This window comes from Thunnus maccoyii, chromosome 8 (assembly GCF_910596095.1).
Source record: "Thunnus maccoyii chromosome 8, fThuMac1.1, whole genome shotgun sequence".
Lineage (NCBI taxonomy): Eukaryota > Metazoa > Chordata > Actinopteri > Scombriformes > Scombridae > Thunnus > Thunnus maccoyii.
Window position 1 is genome coordinate 12,640,181 of NC_056540.1, and position 17,417 is coordinate 12,657,597.

At 39.4% G+C, this 17,417-nt stretch overlaps 3 protein-coding genes across 5 annotated transcripts; all 3 read right to left on the reverse strand.

The window, feature by feature from the left end:
* Window positions 1–1,225: 1,225 nt before the first annotated feature.
* On the reverse strand, window positions 1,226–7,652 carry LOC121902065. Of its 2 annotated transcripts, XM_042419245.1 has the most exons (8): window positions 6,898–7,642; window positions 6,217–6,349; window positions 3,730–4,888; window positions 3,386–3,519; window positions 3,080–3,243; window positions 2,618–2,772; window positions 2,294–2,379; window positions 1,226–2,186 (listed from the first exon to the last, which is right to left on the reverse strand). In XM_042419245.1, the coding sequence occupies exons 1-8, from the start codon at window positions 7,036–7,038 to the stop codon at window positions 2,104–2,106; spliced, it is 2,055 nt and encodes a 684-aa protein (XP_042275179.1). In that variant the 5' UTR covers window positions 7,039–7,642; the 3' UTR covers window positions 1,226–2,103. The 2 variants fall into 2 exon arrangements, with proteins under 2 accessions (XP_042275179.1, XP_042275180.1); XM_042419246.1 differs by lacking the exon at window positions 1,226–2,186 and having other exon boundaries at window positions 2,292–2,379; window positions 2,488–2,772; window positions 6,898–7,652.
* A 2,925-nt stretch (window positions 7,653–10,577) lies between these two features.
* On the reverse strand, window positions 10,578–14,495 carry LOC121901925 (transforming growth factor beta activator LRRC32-like). The gene is made up of 2 exons (XM_042419025.1): window positions 14,262–14,495; window positions 10,578–14,087 (listed from the first exon to the last, which is right to left on the reverse strand). The coding sequence occupies exons 1-2, from the start codon at window positions 14,349–14,351 to the stop codon at window positions 12,204–12,206; spliced, it is 1,974 nt and encodes a 657-aa protein (XP_042274959.1). The 5' UTR covers window positions 14,352–14,495; the 3' UTR covers window positions 10,578–12,203.
* Window positions 14,496–14,647: 152 nt separating this feature from the next.
* LOC121901924 (tumor necrosis factor ligand superfamily member 13B-like) lies at window positions 14,648–17,335 on the reverse strand. Of its 2 annotated transcripts, none has more exons than XM_042419024.1 (6): window positions 17,125–17,335; window positions 16,912–16,999; window positions 16,730–16,786; window positions 16,546–16,646; window positions 16,300–16,444; window positions 14,648–15,278 (listed from the first exon to the last, which is right to left on the reverse strand). In XM_042419024.1, exons 1-6 carry the CDS (start codon window positions 17,308–17,310, stop codon window positions 15,163–15,165), a joined length of 693 nt encoding a protein of 230 aa, XP_042274958.1. In that variant the 5' UTR covers window positions 17,311–17,335; the 3' UTR covers window positions 14,648–15,162. The 2 variants fall into 2 exon arrangements, with proteins under 2 accessions (XP_042274958.1, XP_042274957.1); XM_042419023.1 differs by having other exon boundaries at window positions 16,534–16,646.
* Between the last annotated feature and the right edge of the window lie 82 nt (window positions 17,336–17,417).

Genomic DNA, 17,417 nt, shown 5'->3' on the forward strand with positions numbered 1-17,417 from the left:
CTCAGCCTGCCACATTATTTATTGTGCTTGGCAGGGCAGGGAAGTGAAGGAAGCTTTTGACCTGAGCCACTGTCATCGAGAGCACAGGTTTCGCAGATTTATCCAGTGAATACATAAACTGTTCAACTCTCGCAAATATTAACATAGTGGAAAATGAAAGCCAGGCTTAATGAAAAGATAATTTATACACAAGATTTAATTAAGACCGCTTAAAATGTGTATTTAGTCATCTCGTTTGTTCAAGCTGTTTTTGTAACCTAAACCAAAATTAATACTGTAAATCAGGCACACAACAGTATTTCATAGAGCAGTGTGCCTTGATAAACACTAGATACGATATATTCTAACAAACTGATTTTATACCACATGCTGTTGTGATGTTTTTACAGGCAAACTTATCTTGGCCAAAACTACATTTGATCAAGAACTTATAACATAAAACTTGTTTGCAGTGTTTTTATAACTATATAAAAATTATTTGTGAACACAGGAAAACACATATCCAGTGATTTGGATTAAAGGCTACTTCACAACTTTATAGGTAAAAGTTACAGCATTACAATATTTTTTCAAACTTTTTTCTTTCAAACTAAGCTCTTTTCACTTAAAATATACAGGAATTCTTACTGATTTTACACTATTAAATTTTATCTGTATTATTTTTGATTATCTGACTTTTGAGGTAAAGTAATAGTTTTTTTTCTTACTTTGTATACTTGTATTTTCTCTGTTTATTTTTTGGTTGTTATGCACCATTACACCAAGGCAAATTCCTTGTGTTTGCAAACCTACCTGGCAATAAACCTGTTTCTGATTCCGTTTATGTGTCTGCCAGCTGCTATAAAATACATCTCTAAAGTATTTTAAGTCTTTTAACAATGTTAGTTGCAAACTCATTGTACCTCAGACCCTTATAAAGTACAATAATCATAACTCCAGTTTGAGATTTCTCAGTTTGTTCTGGTCAAACTCCTCCCTATAATAGTAGAAACAATAATTTACAGTAACAAACTGAACACCATTGAGAACACAATGTGGTTGTTTGTCATGCACTATCAGATGACCTGCAGTAGTTCACTGTGCCATCAGCGTTTCTGCGTCACTTATGACAGATGTAGTGGGAGGGTTTGGGTGGCCTGGTAATTCTTTGAATGAACTAAACCTCATTTATATTCTCTGTACAGAACATACACGACTCTACAATATAGAGAGAGACATGGGGGTGTATAATTGTAGATAACACAGTTTTATTGCAAAAGCAGAGACATACAATCAAAATAATAGATCTGCCATTATACAAGAACTCAATATTAACTGAGGCAACACACTGTTAATAATGATTATTATCAAAATAAGGTGATTGACAAAAGAACTGTGGCATACAGACAATCCAAGTATCACTTAATAGAGAGCAGGTAATCTGACTGAACTGGCACCATCTAGTGGTTGGAATCATAATAATAATAATAATGATTTCCTGCTTTTATGGAAAGTTTAGACCACAGGCACACAAAACTGTCTTGACAGGTTAGGAAATGTTCAAAATAATACAACATGTACCACTAATTTGGTATTGACGTCCTCTCAAGTATAAAAAAAGGTTATGAAGAAAAAATTGGGACATTCCATTTTTGTATTTTTACTCTTTATCATCCCTTTGAAGACAATCAAGTCAACATCTTTTTGACTCTAAAATAAAAAAAAAAATATTAAAGCAAAAGACCAAAATAGAAATCACATTTAAATAATAGAGGACAGCAGTTTTACACTTGCATTCACTAGTTATGAACTGCAATGTAAGACAGAAAAATACACAAGAAAGCTGATTACTCTAAAGTCCATACCTTCAGTTTTATTTTATTTAAATATCCTTGATTTGTTCTTGTACTGCAACGTGCCAATCACAGCAGTTTGTCAATGTGTAGCCTTCACTAAAAGTCCACTGTGTGTGCATTTGTACACAGATGGTCAAACTAAATTAGATGATAAAATTAAAGCTCTCAATTAAGAATGATTTCTGCTACACAGCACGACTTCCTTTTGTGTTTTAAATGTGACATTAGTTGGCTGTCACAAAACCACACACGTTCCCTGCTTCCTAGATTACTTCCTACTCTGAGTGTAGCATGAGATGAGGTACTTCTCCCAGTCAGAGTCCTGTTTTCTCATTTTAACGTGAACAGCACCTAAAAAGCCAAACACAAGATTTTGAGTGAAAATGAGTGATACTCTGGTCATGTACCTGCAACCTAGTTTTGCAATCTGAAGTTAACTCTTTTGCAAAGCTGCTTACTTCTTTTCATGAGACCAACATTCTTCAGTTTGTTGTGTCTAGCATGTCCATTCTGGGCCAGTCTCAAAGACAGTGATGCACCCCTCCTAAAATGAAGACAACACCACAGTATAGTTAACAATATGTGCAGTTTATGACGCATAACACTATATACACATTTATACAACAACAGCTGTTAAAATAAAACCGCATACTTGTTGTTAGTAACAGCATTAGTTGTGTCAATAAATGTGAGACTTAATTCCTTCCCCAACCCCCGCTGCCACACAGATCGTCTTTAATTTATGATGCACAATTAATTGACTGCGCTTCATACTGAAGCACCTCATAGCTCCGAGCTTTCCCTTTTCTAAGAACAGCTCGACTGTAACTTTGGGCCCCTGTGGGTAGAGTCTGGCATAGAGCGTCCTGTTGTGCACCATTGCTCTGAACCAGCCAACTGCCTCCTCAGACCAGTTGCTCCCATTCACAGGCATCACCTAAGGGGGAGGAAACAAGACACAAAATACCATGAACGGAGATAATTCATTTCCTTTATCACTAAACGATAGATAAGACTGTGACTAATTGTGTGGACAAATGCCAATAATCCAGTCTGTCTACACTCACAGCAAAGCACAGTATATTAACCATTTCTATGTATGCAAATCCTGAGATGGATAATCTGCAATCCTGTCTTGATAAATCTTAACATGTTCATCAGTGAGGGTGTTTATGTGCCACTTTACATACATGTTGAAATTCATGAAGCTGATATTGACATTATATGAATAAAGAACTACCTACATTTGCCAGTGAGACCTGCACTGCCTGGAGTGATAAGTTGGCCATTTCTGGGGTCATCTCCTTGATGTTCAACAGCGACAGACAGGCAGTATCACCATGGTCCAGCCTCCTCACCTCCACCTTGATGGATGTCTCACTCGCAGCTCCATCCGTGGCATTATTATCTTACATCCAAAAACCCCCCCCAAAAAACAGAGAGCATGACAGCTAGAGCTAAAGATTGGCTACAGGCAAGTTAAATGACACTGCTACCACCTAGAGGTACGCATTTGCAAAACCATCCCAAACACACAAAACCGGACCCACCTCCACTTACTCCACATATCTTCGTCACCTGAGCCCTGCACCATTGTTCTTGCTTAGGGAACCAACCCATTACTTGGGTTCCAATGTCTGGAATGCAGTTCTGCTCGGCATATGAACTACTGCCTTTCCAGCTGCTGCAAATGAGAAAAAAAAAAAAAAAAAGAAACATAATGACAACCAGAAACATGTGGAATATTAAAAAAGAAAAAAAGAAAAATCTACAAAGAGAGCAGTAATGAACAAAAAGGATAAGTGGCTCTTTAAGTTCTGTAAATGTGATCAGGGAATCAGTGAAAGCTGAGAAAAAGCAGGCGAGAGATTACCAACCATGCTGAGTGACTTACTCTGTGACAAGGGCTTGCAGCTTCATTAGGGAGTCTGCGTGCTGGATGTAGAAGCTGCCTGGATTGACAATATGAGACACCACAACCTCGGTCTCTTCAAACCTCCGGACTTGGAACTCGGGAATGTTTATACTATTGGTGGCTGGCGTTTTTACGCCAGCAGAATTGTTCTCATGTTCTGGATCTGTGCACTGGGTTTCCCACTTGATGTTTACACATGACTTCTCCACCTGATCCGTTTCATTTTGGCAGTCTTCATTTTCCGAAGGGCTGTCGTCAGAGCTCGCCTGCCCCACCTCTGTGAAAATGTCTCCAATATCCCACAATTCAGTCTTTGTTGCAATCACACAAGTGTAAGTCAGAGAACCGCTTGACTCGACACGTTTAACCCTGAAGACTGGGGCTTCGTTTTCCACGTCTGCAAGCAATGTTTTCGGAGCTAGTGTGTTGATAAGATCATCTGCCATGCCCTGTCTGAATTGGTAGCTTTTGATGGTGGGAGATGATGACTGTGGCGAGCTTGAAGCCTTGGTACAATTTTTGCTCCACTCCATGACCCTGACCTCCAGTGCACCCATGGTTTTAGCTTTTGCTCGGAGGAAGTGCAGCAGCTGAGAAGATGTTTGTTTTTGGTGTTGCACCTGGATATCATCCTCACGTCCCCAGCTGATTAGTGGTGTTACGTTCCTGGGTTGAGGGTTACTGATCTCTGCGAGTATAGCTTCAATGGGAGGTAGTAGTAGTGGTGGCCTCTCTGCATTCATCTTGGGACTCTGAATGGTGGGGGGAGGTAGAATCGCAGCCTCTGGTTGGCGTTTCTCCTCAAAAACAACTTCTTTTTCTTTTTCTTCAGCCTCTATGTGACTGGACAAGCTTGTAGCCACAACAGCGCTGTTGTAGCTGGACGAGACGCTGCGTATCATGTCATCCTCCTGGCTGGCTGTAGGCTGGGGGTTGAGGAAGTGTTTCAGCTGCTGATGGGGAAGTGTGGCTCCAAGCACATGGACTGCTTTGGCTATGGAGCTCGCCATAAGTGAATTCTGCAACATGGGCCCAAACTTGAGAACATCTGTCTTTAGGATCCATTTGCCTCTGAGTGGCTGAAGCTGGTTTCTTCTCACTCCGTTTTTACCACTAGGCTGTACACAAACCGGTGGCTCTGTAAAGAAAGCAGGGAGAGGGGGTGTTTATTTAAACAAAGTTGCACTGCAAATATTTTCCTAAATCACACATTGGATACCTGTAATGCTGGCGGTGGACAAGAGATTGATACAATACCGCAATGTCAATACAGTGGTCTTACACTTTAGATATCTGCAATGTCACATTAGCAGCTAAAACTTAATCATTCTTTAAGGTTCTATATGTAAGAACTGTAAAGCAATTTACATGTATTAATCATATTTTTATTGCCAGTGAGAGACCGGGTTGTGACTTTTTTGGTTGACTGTAACGGCCTGTGGACTGATTTCTATTTATTATCCTATTTATTATTTTTATTCTATCCAGTGTTTCACCTATAATTGTACAGGGGTCACCGGGCCAACAAGCACTCCCACCAGGCCAAAAAAATATTTTTTTTGAATGCCAAAAATAACACCAAATATTCATTCATTCAGAAATCAATAATCAATAGCGTTTGGTAGCCTCCGAAATGTGAGTCAACCTCTGTGTCGTTGCCTGGGAAACTCTTGATGTGATGCAAATGCCACTGCTATCCCTTTAAATTACTGCAGAGTGAGAGCGAGAGTATATGGGATGCAGGTTAGCTAACGTGAGCATGGCACCTCCTAAAAAGAGAAAAAGCTCTAACACGGGTGACAGACAAAAAAAATATATCAACGTTTTTCTCCAAAACTCTGGAGTCAAGCAAAAATACAGAAGGGGAAGAAGGGAGAGAGACAGCTTATTTTTATGCAATAAATACAGCTAATTAAGTCATCCTCTCCTTGTGACCACTTTGTTTTAAGTCTTGAATATACCAAGCAAACAAAAATTTGAATGCATATATAAATTGCAGAACACCTGCTGCGCCACCTGACTGAAGCCAACCGCACAAATATGCCATCCCATGTGCCTCATCCCTTTAGGGAAAACACTGCTATCTGTTATGACGTTTTTGCACGCTCCTGAGTGCCTTGCCTCTCTCCCACTAACTTCAACTAAAAAAAAGGTGCTATCTGACTAGAAACACCTTGCAGATATTAACTCTCCAGCTAATGAGGCGGCTAGCTTCCTCCATCATCCACTGACTGGGAGTGAGAGATGCTTTGCTGAAACATGGTGCAAAACACAACGTTAAGAGATCTTTTATGTAATTATGACAAGTGTAAGCATGGAAAAAGACATCACCTGCAACAGTCTCGCACCGCTGCTCTCCATAAGCGGGCACAAGCAACGAGATGAAGACTGCAGCTCATTTAACGGCCACCGATGTCACTAATGAGGAGGAATTTCTGATTCGTACAAATACAACCTTTAACTTACCAAGTGCTTGGTCCTTTAATGAAGCTGAGAGCTTGTCAATAGCTTGACATCTCACATCCAAGGCCTTTGCGAGATCACTGGACACACAGGTGGAAAAAGATGAATTCAAGAAACCTTGGACATCTTCATAGGCCTGAGGGAGGAGTGAAACAAGTTTAAGTTATGGTGGAAGAAGGAAAAATACTTTTTTGCTTTTGCAAAATAGAAGTAACAGTTAGTACTTAAGTAATTGGTTGGTGGATCCTATCTGATTAGATGATTAGTCAAGCAAAAGACATTAATCAACAACATTGATTAAACAGTTTAATTAACAGATTTTCTGTTTCCCTCGTTTTATATAATTGGAACTTGAATATCTGGGTTTTTTGGACTATAATGTATCTTACTCTACTGGCTACTGGCTAATTTTTCACTATTTTCTGAGATTTCACTCTACAAGCAATTCAAAAATTAGTGATCAGTGATGAAAATAATCATAACTCGCGTCCTTAACGTGCAGTTTTATCGTTTTATATAATTAAATTGTAGCTATCGCAGCTAATTAACTAGCGAGCCACATTATAATTCAGCTGTGTCATTTTTACGCAATAACGATACGATTTGAACTGACGGCTTGCTAGCTAAATTCATTTTCAGACAATCATTACAGATGTGCGCAAATTAAACGGATGAAAACTTTACCTTGTTGGTTAAATTGCGAAGCTCTTGTTCAAGTGTGTTGCGAGCATTTTCCAGCAAGAACAGTTTATAAGTTAGCTGCACTCTCTGGCTGATGATGGAGGGGTGAGGCTGGCGCTGGACCGGCTGCTGCTGAGGAATCATGATGGTCGGAGAGATGTCTGCTGCTGCTGCTGCTGCCGGAGCCCGGGCTCTGCGCTCTGCTAGCTTGCCAATGATTAGCCTGCTAAGTAGTTAACAAGCTGTATGTTTTCTGGGTATGGGCAGTTACCACAGAGAAAAAACGAGCGAGGACGCGTTTTTTGTTCTCCCAGTCGCGGTTGTCAGTGATATGTGTCCTGCTCTTTCTTCCGCTAACCGTTACCGACAGCCGGTAGACAACGAGGGGCCTGATCCCGCCATGTTGGAAACCTCTACTCGCTAGATTTTGATACCCAAGTGGTTAACTCATTTGAAGGAAATGTCTGGTAACGTTACTGATTGTGGGTGTCCTGCTCTTTCTTCAGCTTCTCCTGACTTTTTAAAACATTTTCAAGCAGCCTTGTTGGCTGTCTTATCCTTTTTTTATCCTTTCAGGGCAGTGTGGACTAAAAAAAAACAAAAATCACCAAATGAACCTTAATGGGGGCTTTTATTGGCGGCAAGGCCGGGATCCTCTCTTCCTGATGCAGCCAGCTGGCTGCTGAACTGCCAGAACTGTGTACCAAGTCAACTCAAAAATGTGTTTTTCTTCTTGTTCCTACAGCTGGATGTTTGAGTTTCATTGTGCACAGTTAACCACACTGAAAATCTCTAATGCTTTCACCTAAACCTGGAAGTAACCGGAGAGTGTTTTTATTTTATTGCTGACCTATTTCTAGGTTAGCAATCAAATTTAAGCCAATTTGTGGCATTGACCAACTTCACTCCTTTGTACAAAAGGTCAGATTTCCTTGTATCTCTTCCATTGAAGCAAGCATCCAGATGACACTCAGGTGGATTTGATCTACTCATCAGAGGCTCAATAAAGTAATTCAATTTGCAGTCAGTGTCCACCAGTTTCCAGCTGATCATTGCTTACTAAGTAGTGTTGTGATCATGGGAAACATGGCATCCGAAATAAGTGAAAGTGTTAAAGTCAAATTGTTATTCTAAGCAAAGAGGGGCTTTCTCAGCATCAAATCATGGCAGGACTAAATGTTACTAAGTGGGCAGTGCATGGAGCTCTAAAACGCTTTGCAGAAACTGGATCAGTTGTATCTAAAGCATGATCAGGCAGACCAAAAGTGACCACAATGTCAGAAGATCAATACATCAAGCTGAGAGATAGAAAAGCAACTTTATCATTTTGCTAACTAAAGAAGACTCCAATCAGCAAAAGTACTGTTAAAAGAAGGCTGTCTTGTAATCTCAGAGGATGAGTAGCAGTTTCCAAGCCACTTCTCAGGAGGGAAAACAAGGCCAAACGCTTAGGGTGGGTTAAGAAATACCAGCATTTCATAGTGGATGACGAGAAAAAAAGTCTAAAACCCAAACCCTACTTACTGATGAATCCAAGTTTTAGATTTATGGCAGGAAAAGAAGGGTGTACAAGGAGAGAGAATGATACTGCAGTGTATCAAACTGACAGTGAAACATGGTGCTGGGGATATTCAAGTCTAGTGGTGTTTTGCCTACTCTGGAGTTGGACACCTGCACCAAATTGACAACATCCTGACCAAGGAGAAGTACCACTTCATTCTTCAGAGACATGCTTTACCCTCTGGTTTACATCTTTGTGGAGAAGGAATCATACTGCAGCAGGATAATGACCCCAAACACACCTCAAAACTTTGCAAGAACTACTTGAAGACCAAAGAAGACCAAGGAGTCCTGGCTGTCCTGGACTTTCCTCCAGTCACTTGACCTCAACCCCATTGAACATTTATGGGGGCACTTTAAGGCTGAGAAAGCCAAGCATCCCATACCAGCTCGAGTATATGCTGTCATTAAAGCAAAAGGGGGACATAGCAAATACTAAGATATTCTGAAATTGATGTACATTTTGTCAAAGATTCAACTTTTCAATCAACTTGTTAAGCTGATATTATCACTTGTAATGAAAAAAATAGTATTACATTCGAAACAAATGCAAAAAAGTGTCTTGACTAGTGGTCTCAGACTATTGGACCCCACTGTATGTGCACAGTTTGACACTGGGAGGCTGTTCTTACATTCATCTGCTGAAAGTGGGATGTTTCTCTGTGCTCAAGGGGTGGACCTACAAGCATGATTTGTGCCATCACAAATAGTTAGGAAGCCAATCCTGGTCCAATATTCAACTTACACAAGTGTGATGTGGAAACTTGAAGGCACCAGTGCACTGAGAATGGACATTACAGTGAAGTAGGAGACATCTTGTGTCCAGCATTTAAACTTTTGAAATGAAATATATTTGCATTTTTATAGATTCTGGAATTTTTAATAAGAGAAAAGGAGTAGATGCCATTTTAAGGATTTTAACAAAATAATTGTACTTTTTTTTGTGGAAAAACCATATCAGACACAAATTATTATTCAAAGTAGAGTATTTTATCTTAAAACATGTCTGCAGGGGATCTTTAAAATCACCTAATCTGAGTTAACAGTGCAGGTCATGAACTCTTGTGATAAAGGAAATCCACAAATAGACCATGAGGGACCTCTGGATAGGCTCAATTTAATCCCACTGGGATGTAATGCATCCCATCACATCTAATTATCTGTGGATTCACACAGTAAATCTGCCTTAATTACAGGGATGGAGTATTTTACTGGTACATCTGGTCAAGGGTTGAGGAAATTAAGACGGCCTCTTATAATAATGCTTTCTTGGGAGCATCTTTTACATTGACCTCAGACCCTATATTACAAGAGGTGAACTGAATAGTTCAAAGAAGTTTCCTTTAATTATTATACTCTTGTGTTCAGTGGATAGAAACAGGAAAATTGGAAAACAATTGAGATACTGTCGACCTATTGTAAGGGATATAATTAGGGTGATTTCTGTATTATGGATCATGGTAATGTTTTCTTCAATCAAATGCTATTTCTACCAAGACTATAGTTATGTGTTAGGTGGGCGGATTACAATGTATTTAGGGTCAGCATATTTCCACAATGGGAAAATAAAACAGGAAATGGAAGCAGAAGAAACAGCTGGATGCTGAGTAGTTAGGGGATACTTTTTCAGCAGAGGAGATAAATCTGAAAACAGAAAGGATTTTCTTAATCAAGTGACTTGCTATACAAGAACCAGATATCAACAATGTAAGATAAAATGATCTTTATTAAGAAATATGTCCATAGTTTCGTGTTTAATTGGACAAGGGTAACAGTCCTGTAAGGATGGGGTTTACTGGAAATATAGTTAGCCTAGAGCAGTGGTTCTGAAACCTTTTCACATCAAGAACCCCTAAACTGACAAAAATTAGACCATGGACCCCCATCTGATAAGATTTTGTCCCAGGATCCCCCATCTGATATCTGATTTTGGCTTTTACATGTTTTATTACAGAAAGTGTATAAAACCCATGACCAAAATAGTCATACATTATGTCATTGTGTTACTTATAGATGGAATTATAGTGAAAATAAATTATTCCTCTTTTTTGCTGGGGACCCCCTCAAGGACCCCTGGTGGTCCCAGAACCCCACTTTGAGAACCACTGGCCCAGAGGGAGAGACTGCTGGTAATGTTAGTTTTCAGTACTTAGTGTTATGTGCTAACAAACAAGCTGTTGCTATAACGCTTGAATGCCAGCTACCATTAACCACCAAGTAGAAGAATGAATACAATTTGCTATTTGCATTCCTATGGTTTTACTAATACTATCCACACAATGTTCTTTTCTTTGAGTGTTCTTTGCTTGGACTTGTCAAGCTGCTACTTGATCTAGTACCTAAATCTTGTGGGTGGGGCAAGAAAGACATTTCCTACAGTTATATTGCTCAAGAGCCAGATTGATAGGCATCCTGGCTCTTTGACACTAATGCTGGAATCATAGACCTAAGCCCCGACTCTACCCAGTGGACAAAGTGGTAATGGGCACAAGAATTTCAAAATGGCACTTCTGTGTCACTTTAAAGGAGAGGGACAATAAAAGGATTGCTCAACAGGATATCCTCCTGCAACAGCAGTTCCTCCTCCATGCACCCTTATTGAGATCATAATAAAATCTGCATTTTACATCTGGAACATGCTATTTTTCACCAGCATTAAGGTCATAATCATTGTCTGTGTATCAATGGGGTGAGATGAAATTCAAAGTGAATTCATGTGTTGTTAGTTTAACCTAATTTCAATGATTATGTGCTACATAGAGTTGTCTTATTTTCTTCTTTCTCCTAGATCCAAACTCAGTCAGTCAGATTATTGCGTTAGAATGCACCTCAAACTGAATGCAAGCTAATCAATATCCAATCAATATTTTATGACTTTGTGGAATTCAAGTTGCTCAACTAAAAACATAAATTCACAAAAACAGAAATTCTTACCCACCCAAACCTCAGCGATTTATTTCATAGAAAAAGAAACTGGTATTCATATTCTAAAATAAAGGCTGTTGATGAATAAAAATTCTGTTTATTATGTACAGCATAACTGTTGCCAGATTTACCACAACATTTGATGACAGTCTCTCAGGGTCAGTACCACATAAATCATGCATAACAAAACACAAACAAATGCAGATAATGATATTTATAAAAATCAATCTCATATATATATATACACACTGTAAAATAAGCTTTTTTTTATTTAGTATCTATGTTCATAAAAGAACTCTTACAAGGTCCCTACTTGGCGTTGGGTTGAATTGTTCAGGAGCTCTGTCCTCATTCTGGGGAATGTTGTGCAAGCCTTCACAGACGTCATACAAATTTGAGCCAAGGTTAAAGTTTTAGTTGCAAACATTTCACAATGAAGAATGGGCAAAACAGTGATTTGGCACGCACTGTAACCAAACAGCTTGGGAGTCGATAAAGCCAAATTTAATCACAATATTTCAGCTACTCAGGTCGCACAGCGTGATGCATACCCCACAGACAAGTAATGTGCAATGAAATCAAGTCTTCACTGCATTCTTCATACTTCTTCATTGAAATTGTAAAACAGGTACAGCCTGAGCAGTTATTAGACCCCACTGTTGTTTATAGTGAAACTAGTCATGCAAAATGACACTCAGGAAATATGCATCAGTGACTGCAGTCTGTTCTCCAGTTTCTCATTTGGTTTGTGTACAGTATATACACTACATATGTAACCCATATGGAACAATATACACAATAAATCAACAAAAACAGATTTTATATCACACTATGCCTGGTCTGTGACTGCAACACACTTTTCTGGTAAATATGATGAACACTGTTACTATTACAGTTACAATTGAAACAATTATGATCATTTGCACAAAGTGAATTTCCTGCGTTTTTGTATGAAACAAGCAATACATTTCAGAACTGTTCAAATACTCTGTGACCATAATGTTACTAACACTTGTGAAGCATTCAGCTTGACTGATGTCAGGCAGTTCAATCTGCGACTCATTTAGGATTGTCAGCCATTTACTGTCACAGCAGTTAAAATAGTTCCCACTAATGTGCATCATATTGAGGTGTGCAGATAAAGCAAGAATCAAGGATTGGTTTAAAGACACGAAAGCATTATTTCTTATGTCGATTTCTGTCAGGGGTGAGCAAGTCAAACTGCTGGGCATGATGTCCAGGTTGTTGTTTGATATGTTCAGCTGGGTTAACGCTGGCATACAGGGGAAAGATAGATCAGAGCTGGTCATGTTCATTTCACTGATAGTCAAGGACTGAAGACTTTCCTGCACACCCGCTAGTGCATCCACATGCATTACCATATGTGGATTTCCTGCAAGGTTGAGGGAAACCAAAGAGGTTTTCTGAAATGACTTCGTGTGAAGCATCTTTATGTTGTTATCCTTAAGATTGAGGTGTTTAAGAGTCCTTAATTGATCAAAGACGACGCAGGATGTGTTGTGATTTATTTGCGGTGCTGACTGAGAGCTTGGCAAATGGTCCTTGGGAGAACAAGGCTGCACAGAATTGTCTTGCAGATTTAATGTCTCTAGTTGTGTGAGTGTCTTGAGGAAAAGAGGGGAAATAGATACAAGTCCATTGCTTTGCAGGTCAAGGTACTTCAAGGAAGAAAAGGAAAGCTGACGATCGTATCCTGATTCACTATCATTTCTAACATTCCAGATGATGTTTTGAACACAGTTATGACTGAAATTCAGTGTTTCTAAAGACGAGAGAAGGCTCAAAGTCTCCAGTGGGAAAGATCTGAAGTGGTTATAGCTCAAGTCAATATGAACCAGTGGCATCAGCCTCCAGTTTGCGTGTAGGTCATTTTTCTGTACTCTAACGTCACCCTGACCTACAATCTCATTATAAAGAAAATTGGCTTCTGACACAATTGTTGCCTCTGCATTCAGGGCACCAACCATGTTATTCTGTAAATGAAGATACTTTAAACTGTTCATTTTTGGAACAATTGGGAAATAAAGTAGTTTGTTATAGCTCAGATCAAGAATTTCAAGTCTGTACAACTGGTTATCCTCATGTGTAACAAAGAACTCTACTGAATTTCTACTGAGATTCAGATATTTAACTTGATGTAATTTAAAATCACAGATATGGGCAAGATTATTTTTGGCCAAGTTAAGTGTTTCTAAGTGGGTCAATGGCTCGAATGTGCCCTGGTCAATCGCTGATATCAGATTGTCATCAATAGTAATGACCCTCAAACTTTCACTTTCTTTGAAGAAGTTGTGTGTAAGACTTGTTAAAGCGTTACCGGTCATCTTCAGTTGATCAAGAGACGGTTTGTTTCGGAGGTACAGCTCCACCGCATTATCACTCAGGCCGTTCATTGATATATCCAAACTCCTCAGTCTACTGATGGATTGGAGGGCTTTGCTGTTACTGCCAAGGTTGTTGTTCAGCGCATTTCTGGACAAATTCAACTCTTCAAGTTGAGCCAGGTTTTCAAAAGCCCCTTCGGAGATGAGATCCAGCTGGTTGCAGCTCAGGTCCAGCTGCTCCAAGTATGGCAAACCAAGTGTGTGCAACTGTCTGATGAAGTTATTGGACAGGTCTAGTTTTCTAAGCCTCACATCCAAATCCAGAGGGACAGAAGAGAGGTTGTGGTTGTTCCAGGACTGCTCCTTGAAATGAAAGGAACATTAATCATAATCAAGGAGTTAACCATGGAAACGAAGTCAAACAACCTGCACAGTTTTTTTTTTTAAGATCGCAAAACTAGTAAAGGTTCAACAACAACTGAATACATTGCAATGCTTTTACATATTTAGCATTTACATTAATCATTTTAAGCCTACCTTTGGATCACCATATGTTAGTCCAGTTGCATATATCTCATGGCTGAGTGACCAGAGTAGTAGGAGATTAGAGAACATGTGTCTGACCATTTTCCCTCTGTTGCCTCTGTTAAACTGTACCACCACTGTTGTCAGAGCTCACATACACACTCACATACACACCCTCTTATAGCCACGCTTCATAAAAAAAGAGAGGCAGAAAACAGCTGTGGACACCAGATAGGCATTGTGGATACTATATTTAGACAATCAAGGCTTGACCATAGATATATCACATTCTATTAAGCTTTGGGAATTCTAACTTGGTTAAAAACATTTTTTTAGATAAAGATGGACACGTTTTTATATAAATTTTTCTTTTAACATGATTTATTTAAACATTTACAGTGTTGAGGAGTTTCGTGTCAACTGGAAAACACCTCCTCCTGAGCGATATAAATTTACACCATTGTTTGTTCCTGACAAAGTCTTAGGAAAACGGAAACCATTCTAAAATAGACAAGAGGAACAAATAAACAGACAGACAGTGAAGAGGTGGAGCTGGAGGGAAGCCCCCAACAAGGTATAAAGAGACATGTTAAAATAGGCTGATGAAAGGAGGTGGTAGCACACATAAACAATGTCAGGAGATGGCCATGCAGGTGGACTAACTGAAAGAGACACTTGAATGCTTTAAAGGATTTCAAAAAAGTAGCTGTTTTTTAAAACACTGACAGATAGGATGTTGATTTAAAAAGTTCGTTATGTCTCTTTCTGAGCTCCCAAGAGGCTGCAATGTTCAGTTTTCCTGCTGCTGTCACTCCATCCTTTATCAGCATCCCCTCACACAGCTCACTGTCAGCCTTCTATATCCTGTGACAACCAGCTGCGCAGTTATCGTCTTCATGCTTCATGCTTTGTTTCAGTTCAGCTGTATGACACCAAAAAATGTTGAGTCTGCGTCCATGGAGATCAGGGCTTGGGGCCTGTACGGTATCACCAGTTCTAGCTCATCATCCTGATGCAGCTGCACTATGCCTATAACAGAGGACACATATTGTACAGTTCAAAAAGAAGGCACCAGAGGAACACAAGATGGGTGACAAATTAGATGAAAAACAGATATGATGTGTCTCAGCGAGGCCACCACCAAGAGCTTCGATGCTCTTTTGATGTTCTACTGAGATTGAACACAAAAGATATTCCCTCATTTAGCAGCTTGATGATGGTGTTGTGAAAGTGCTGTCTGACACATTGCTACAAAATCTCTAAGGTGTTAATCTAGTATGAGATCTAGTGACCGAGAAGGCTGTAGAATATGATTTACATCATTTTCATACTTGTCAAACCACATCTGCAGTTGTTTCTCCTCTCATTATTAAGGTTTTTGCTTGAATTTGTCACTGATCTTTACATCGTTATTGAAAGAAAGCTGCCATTTGAACCTACAGTTGTACATACAGACAGGCAAGGCTGCATAAGTTAAAGGAATAGTTCAAGATTTTTCAACTTTTTCGCTTTCAAGCTGAGAGTTAGATGAGAAGATTTATACTTTCATGTCTGTACAGTAAATATGAAGCTACAGTTAGCCTAGCTTAGCACAAAGACTAGGAATGGGGGGAACAGCTAGCCTGGCTCGGTCCAAAGGTAGGAAATTCTGCCTACTAGCACCACTGAAGCTCAAAAATTAACAGATCATGTCTCCTTTATATAATAGTACAAAAATCCAAGTGTAAAAATGACATAGGCGATATGTGACAGACTATTTGTGGGCTCTCAGGGTAATGACAAGACTCCAGGAAGTCACTGTTGGTGGCAAAGAACATAACCACCTGCACAACCACAACGTGTCATTTTTATACTGCCTTTTTTGGATGGATTAAACAAATAAGATATATAAGGAGTGCTGGTAGATGGATTTTTCTAGCTTTTGTCTGAGCTAGACTGCCTGTTTCCAGTTTCTGCTCTTCACATTTACCATAAGCTCAAAGTATTCTCAAAATGTCAAACTGTTCCTTTAAACAGCCTCAGTTCAGGCCACTATTAGTGCCTTACTGACCTGCAGTGTAGCACGTATTGGCAGCAGTTCCATCGGGCATCTCTTGCAGACAGCGCAAGAGCTCTGTTGAACCTCTCCCTGATGTAGCGGAACCCCAACTTCGAATTACATGTCCCATAACTGTGCTGGGGCTTTTGAACAAAACCTGTGAATTACACAGAACATTAGCAGAATAGTTGGAACAAATCAATTCAGTATCAATTTAGTTATGCTTGAGTTACAGTGACACAATACTTGTCCAAACACCAAGTAATAACCATCTTCTTGGACAACAATTCTGTTTTCATTAGCTGAAATTGCATTTCCTTGCTGCGCAGAAACTGTCCAAGGGATCTCTGTTATATTTCCTATGAGAGAAGGCAAGATACACTTATTCAAAATAATGGCAGACAGTGCAATGTTAAAGCCAAAGATTTGAATTTAGTTTTACCTCTTATGCTTGGCTGTTTGTTAGTATTAGCTGTTAACTGCAGAAACGATGTTGGAGCTGGCAAGAGGAGGAAACAAACATAATACTTTAATTTTATTAACTTAGCATATACTGTTTATGGTCTCACTACCAGATTAAACCGTAACTAATGGAAACATTTTCAGTTCTCAGCTCCAACCCACCTCTGCAGCTGCCCTGTTCCCGTTTTACTCTCCTAGAAGATATCTTCAGAGAACTCTGAGCTATTTGGATAGTACTTGGCTTTATGTCCTGAGAGAAAACAAAGCATTAAGAGAAAATGTATTATTGCAGCGCTATCTGAATAATCACTAATGGCATAAATCTCAGTAGTACAATGTCCAAGATGACTCCATCCTGCATAATCAGTGACATACCTCCCTTGTTTTAGACATCTTGGCCATTTTCCCATTGACTCCCTCAGAACGTGGCTGATTTAATTGTAGAATTATATCCCCTTGGAGTTTGCGAAAATCATTTTCTAAAACACTGGCTCTGTGCACCAGGAAAAGACTAAGACAAAACATAAATGCCGTTAGTGATAATAAAGTATTGTAAAGCATACTGAGACTTGCAGACTCATGTCCTCATGTTACTTAAATGGGCGAGGTCACACATCAGTTAACCCCGGAAACCTGAAATGTTCAGTTTCAAAATTTGCTTCTAAATG

Coding starts and splice junctions, on each gene's coding strand:
- LOC121902065 (XM_042419245.1), bottom strand. CDS start 7,038: ATGATTCCTCAGCAGCAGCCGGTCCAGCGCCAGCCTCACCCCTCCATC. Junction 4,889..6,216: donor ATTAAAGGACCAAGCACTTG/GTAAGTTAAAGG, acceptor CTTTCTTTACAG/AGCCACCGGTTTGTGTACAG. Junction 3,244..3,385: donor GATATGTGGAGTAAGTGGAG/GTGGGTCCGGTT, acceptor TTTGGATGTAAG/ATAATAATGCCACGGATGGA.
- LOC121901925 (XM_042419025.1), bottom strand. CDS start 14,351: ATGGTCAGACACATGTTCTCTAATCTCCTACTACTCTGGTCACTCAGC. Junction 14,088..14,261: donor TAACATATGGTGATCCAAAG/GTAGGCTTAAAA, acceptor TTTCATTTCAAG/GAGCAGTCCTGGAACAACCA.
- LOC121901924 (XM_042419023.1), bottom strand. CDS start 17,310: ATGCTTTACAATACTTTATTATCACTAACGGCATTTATGTTTTGTCTT. Junction 17,000..17,124: donor AGATGTCTAAAACAAGGGAG/GTATGTCACTGA, acceptor GTTTTCTCTCAG/GACATAAAGCCAAGTACTAT. Junction 16,787..16,911: donor GGAACAGGGCAGCTGCAGAG/GTGGGTTGGAGC, acceptor TCCTCTTGCCAG/CTCCAACATCGTTTCTGCAG.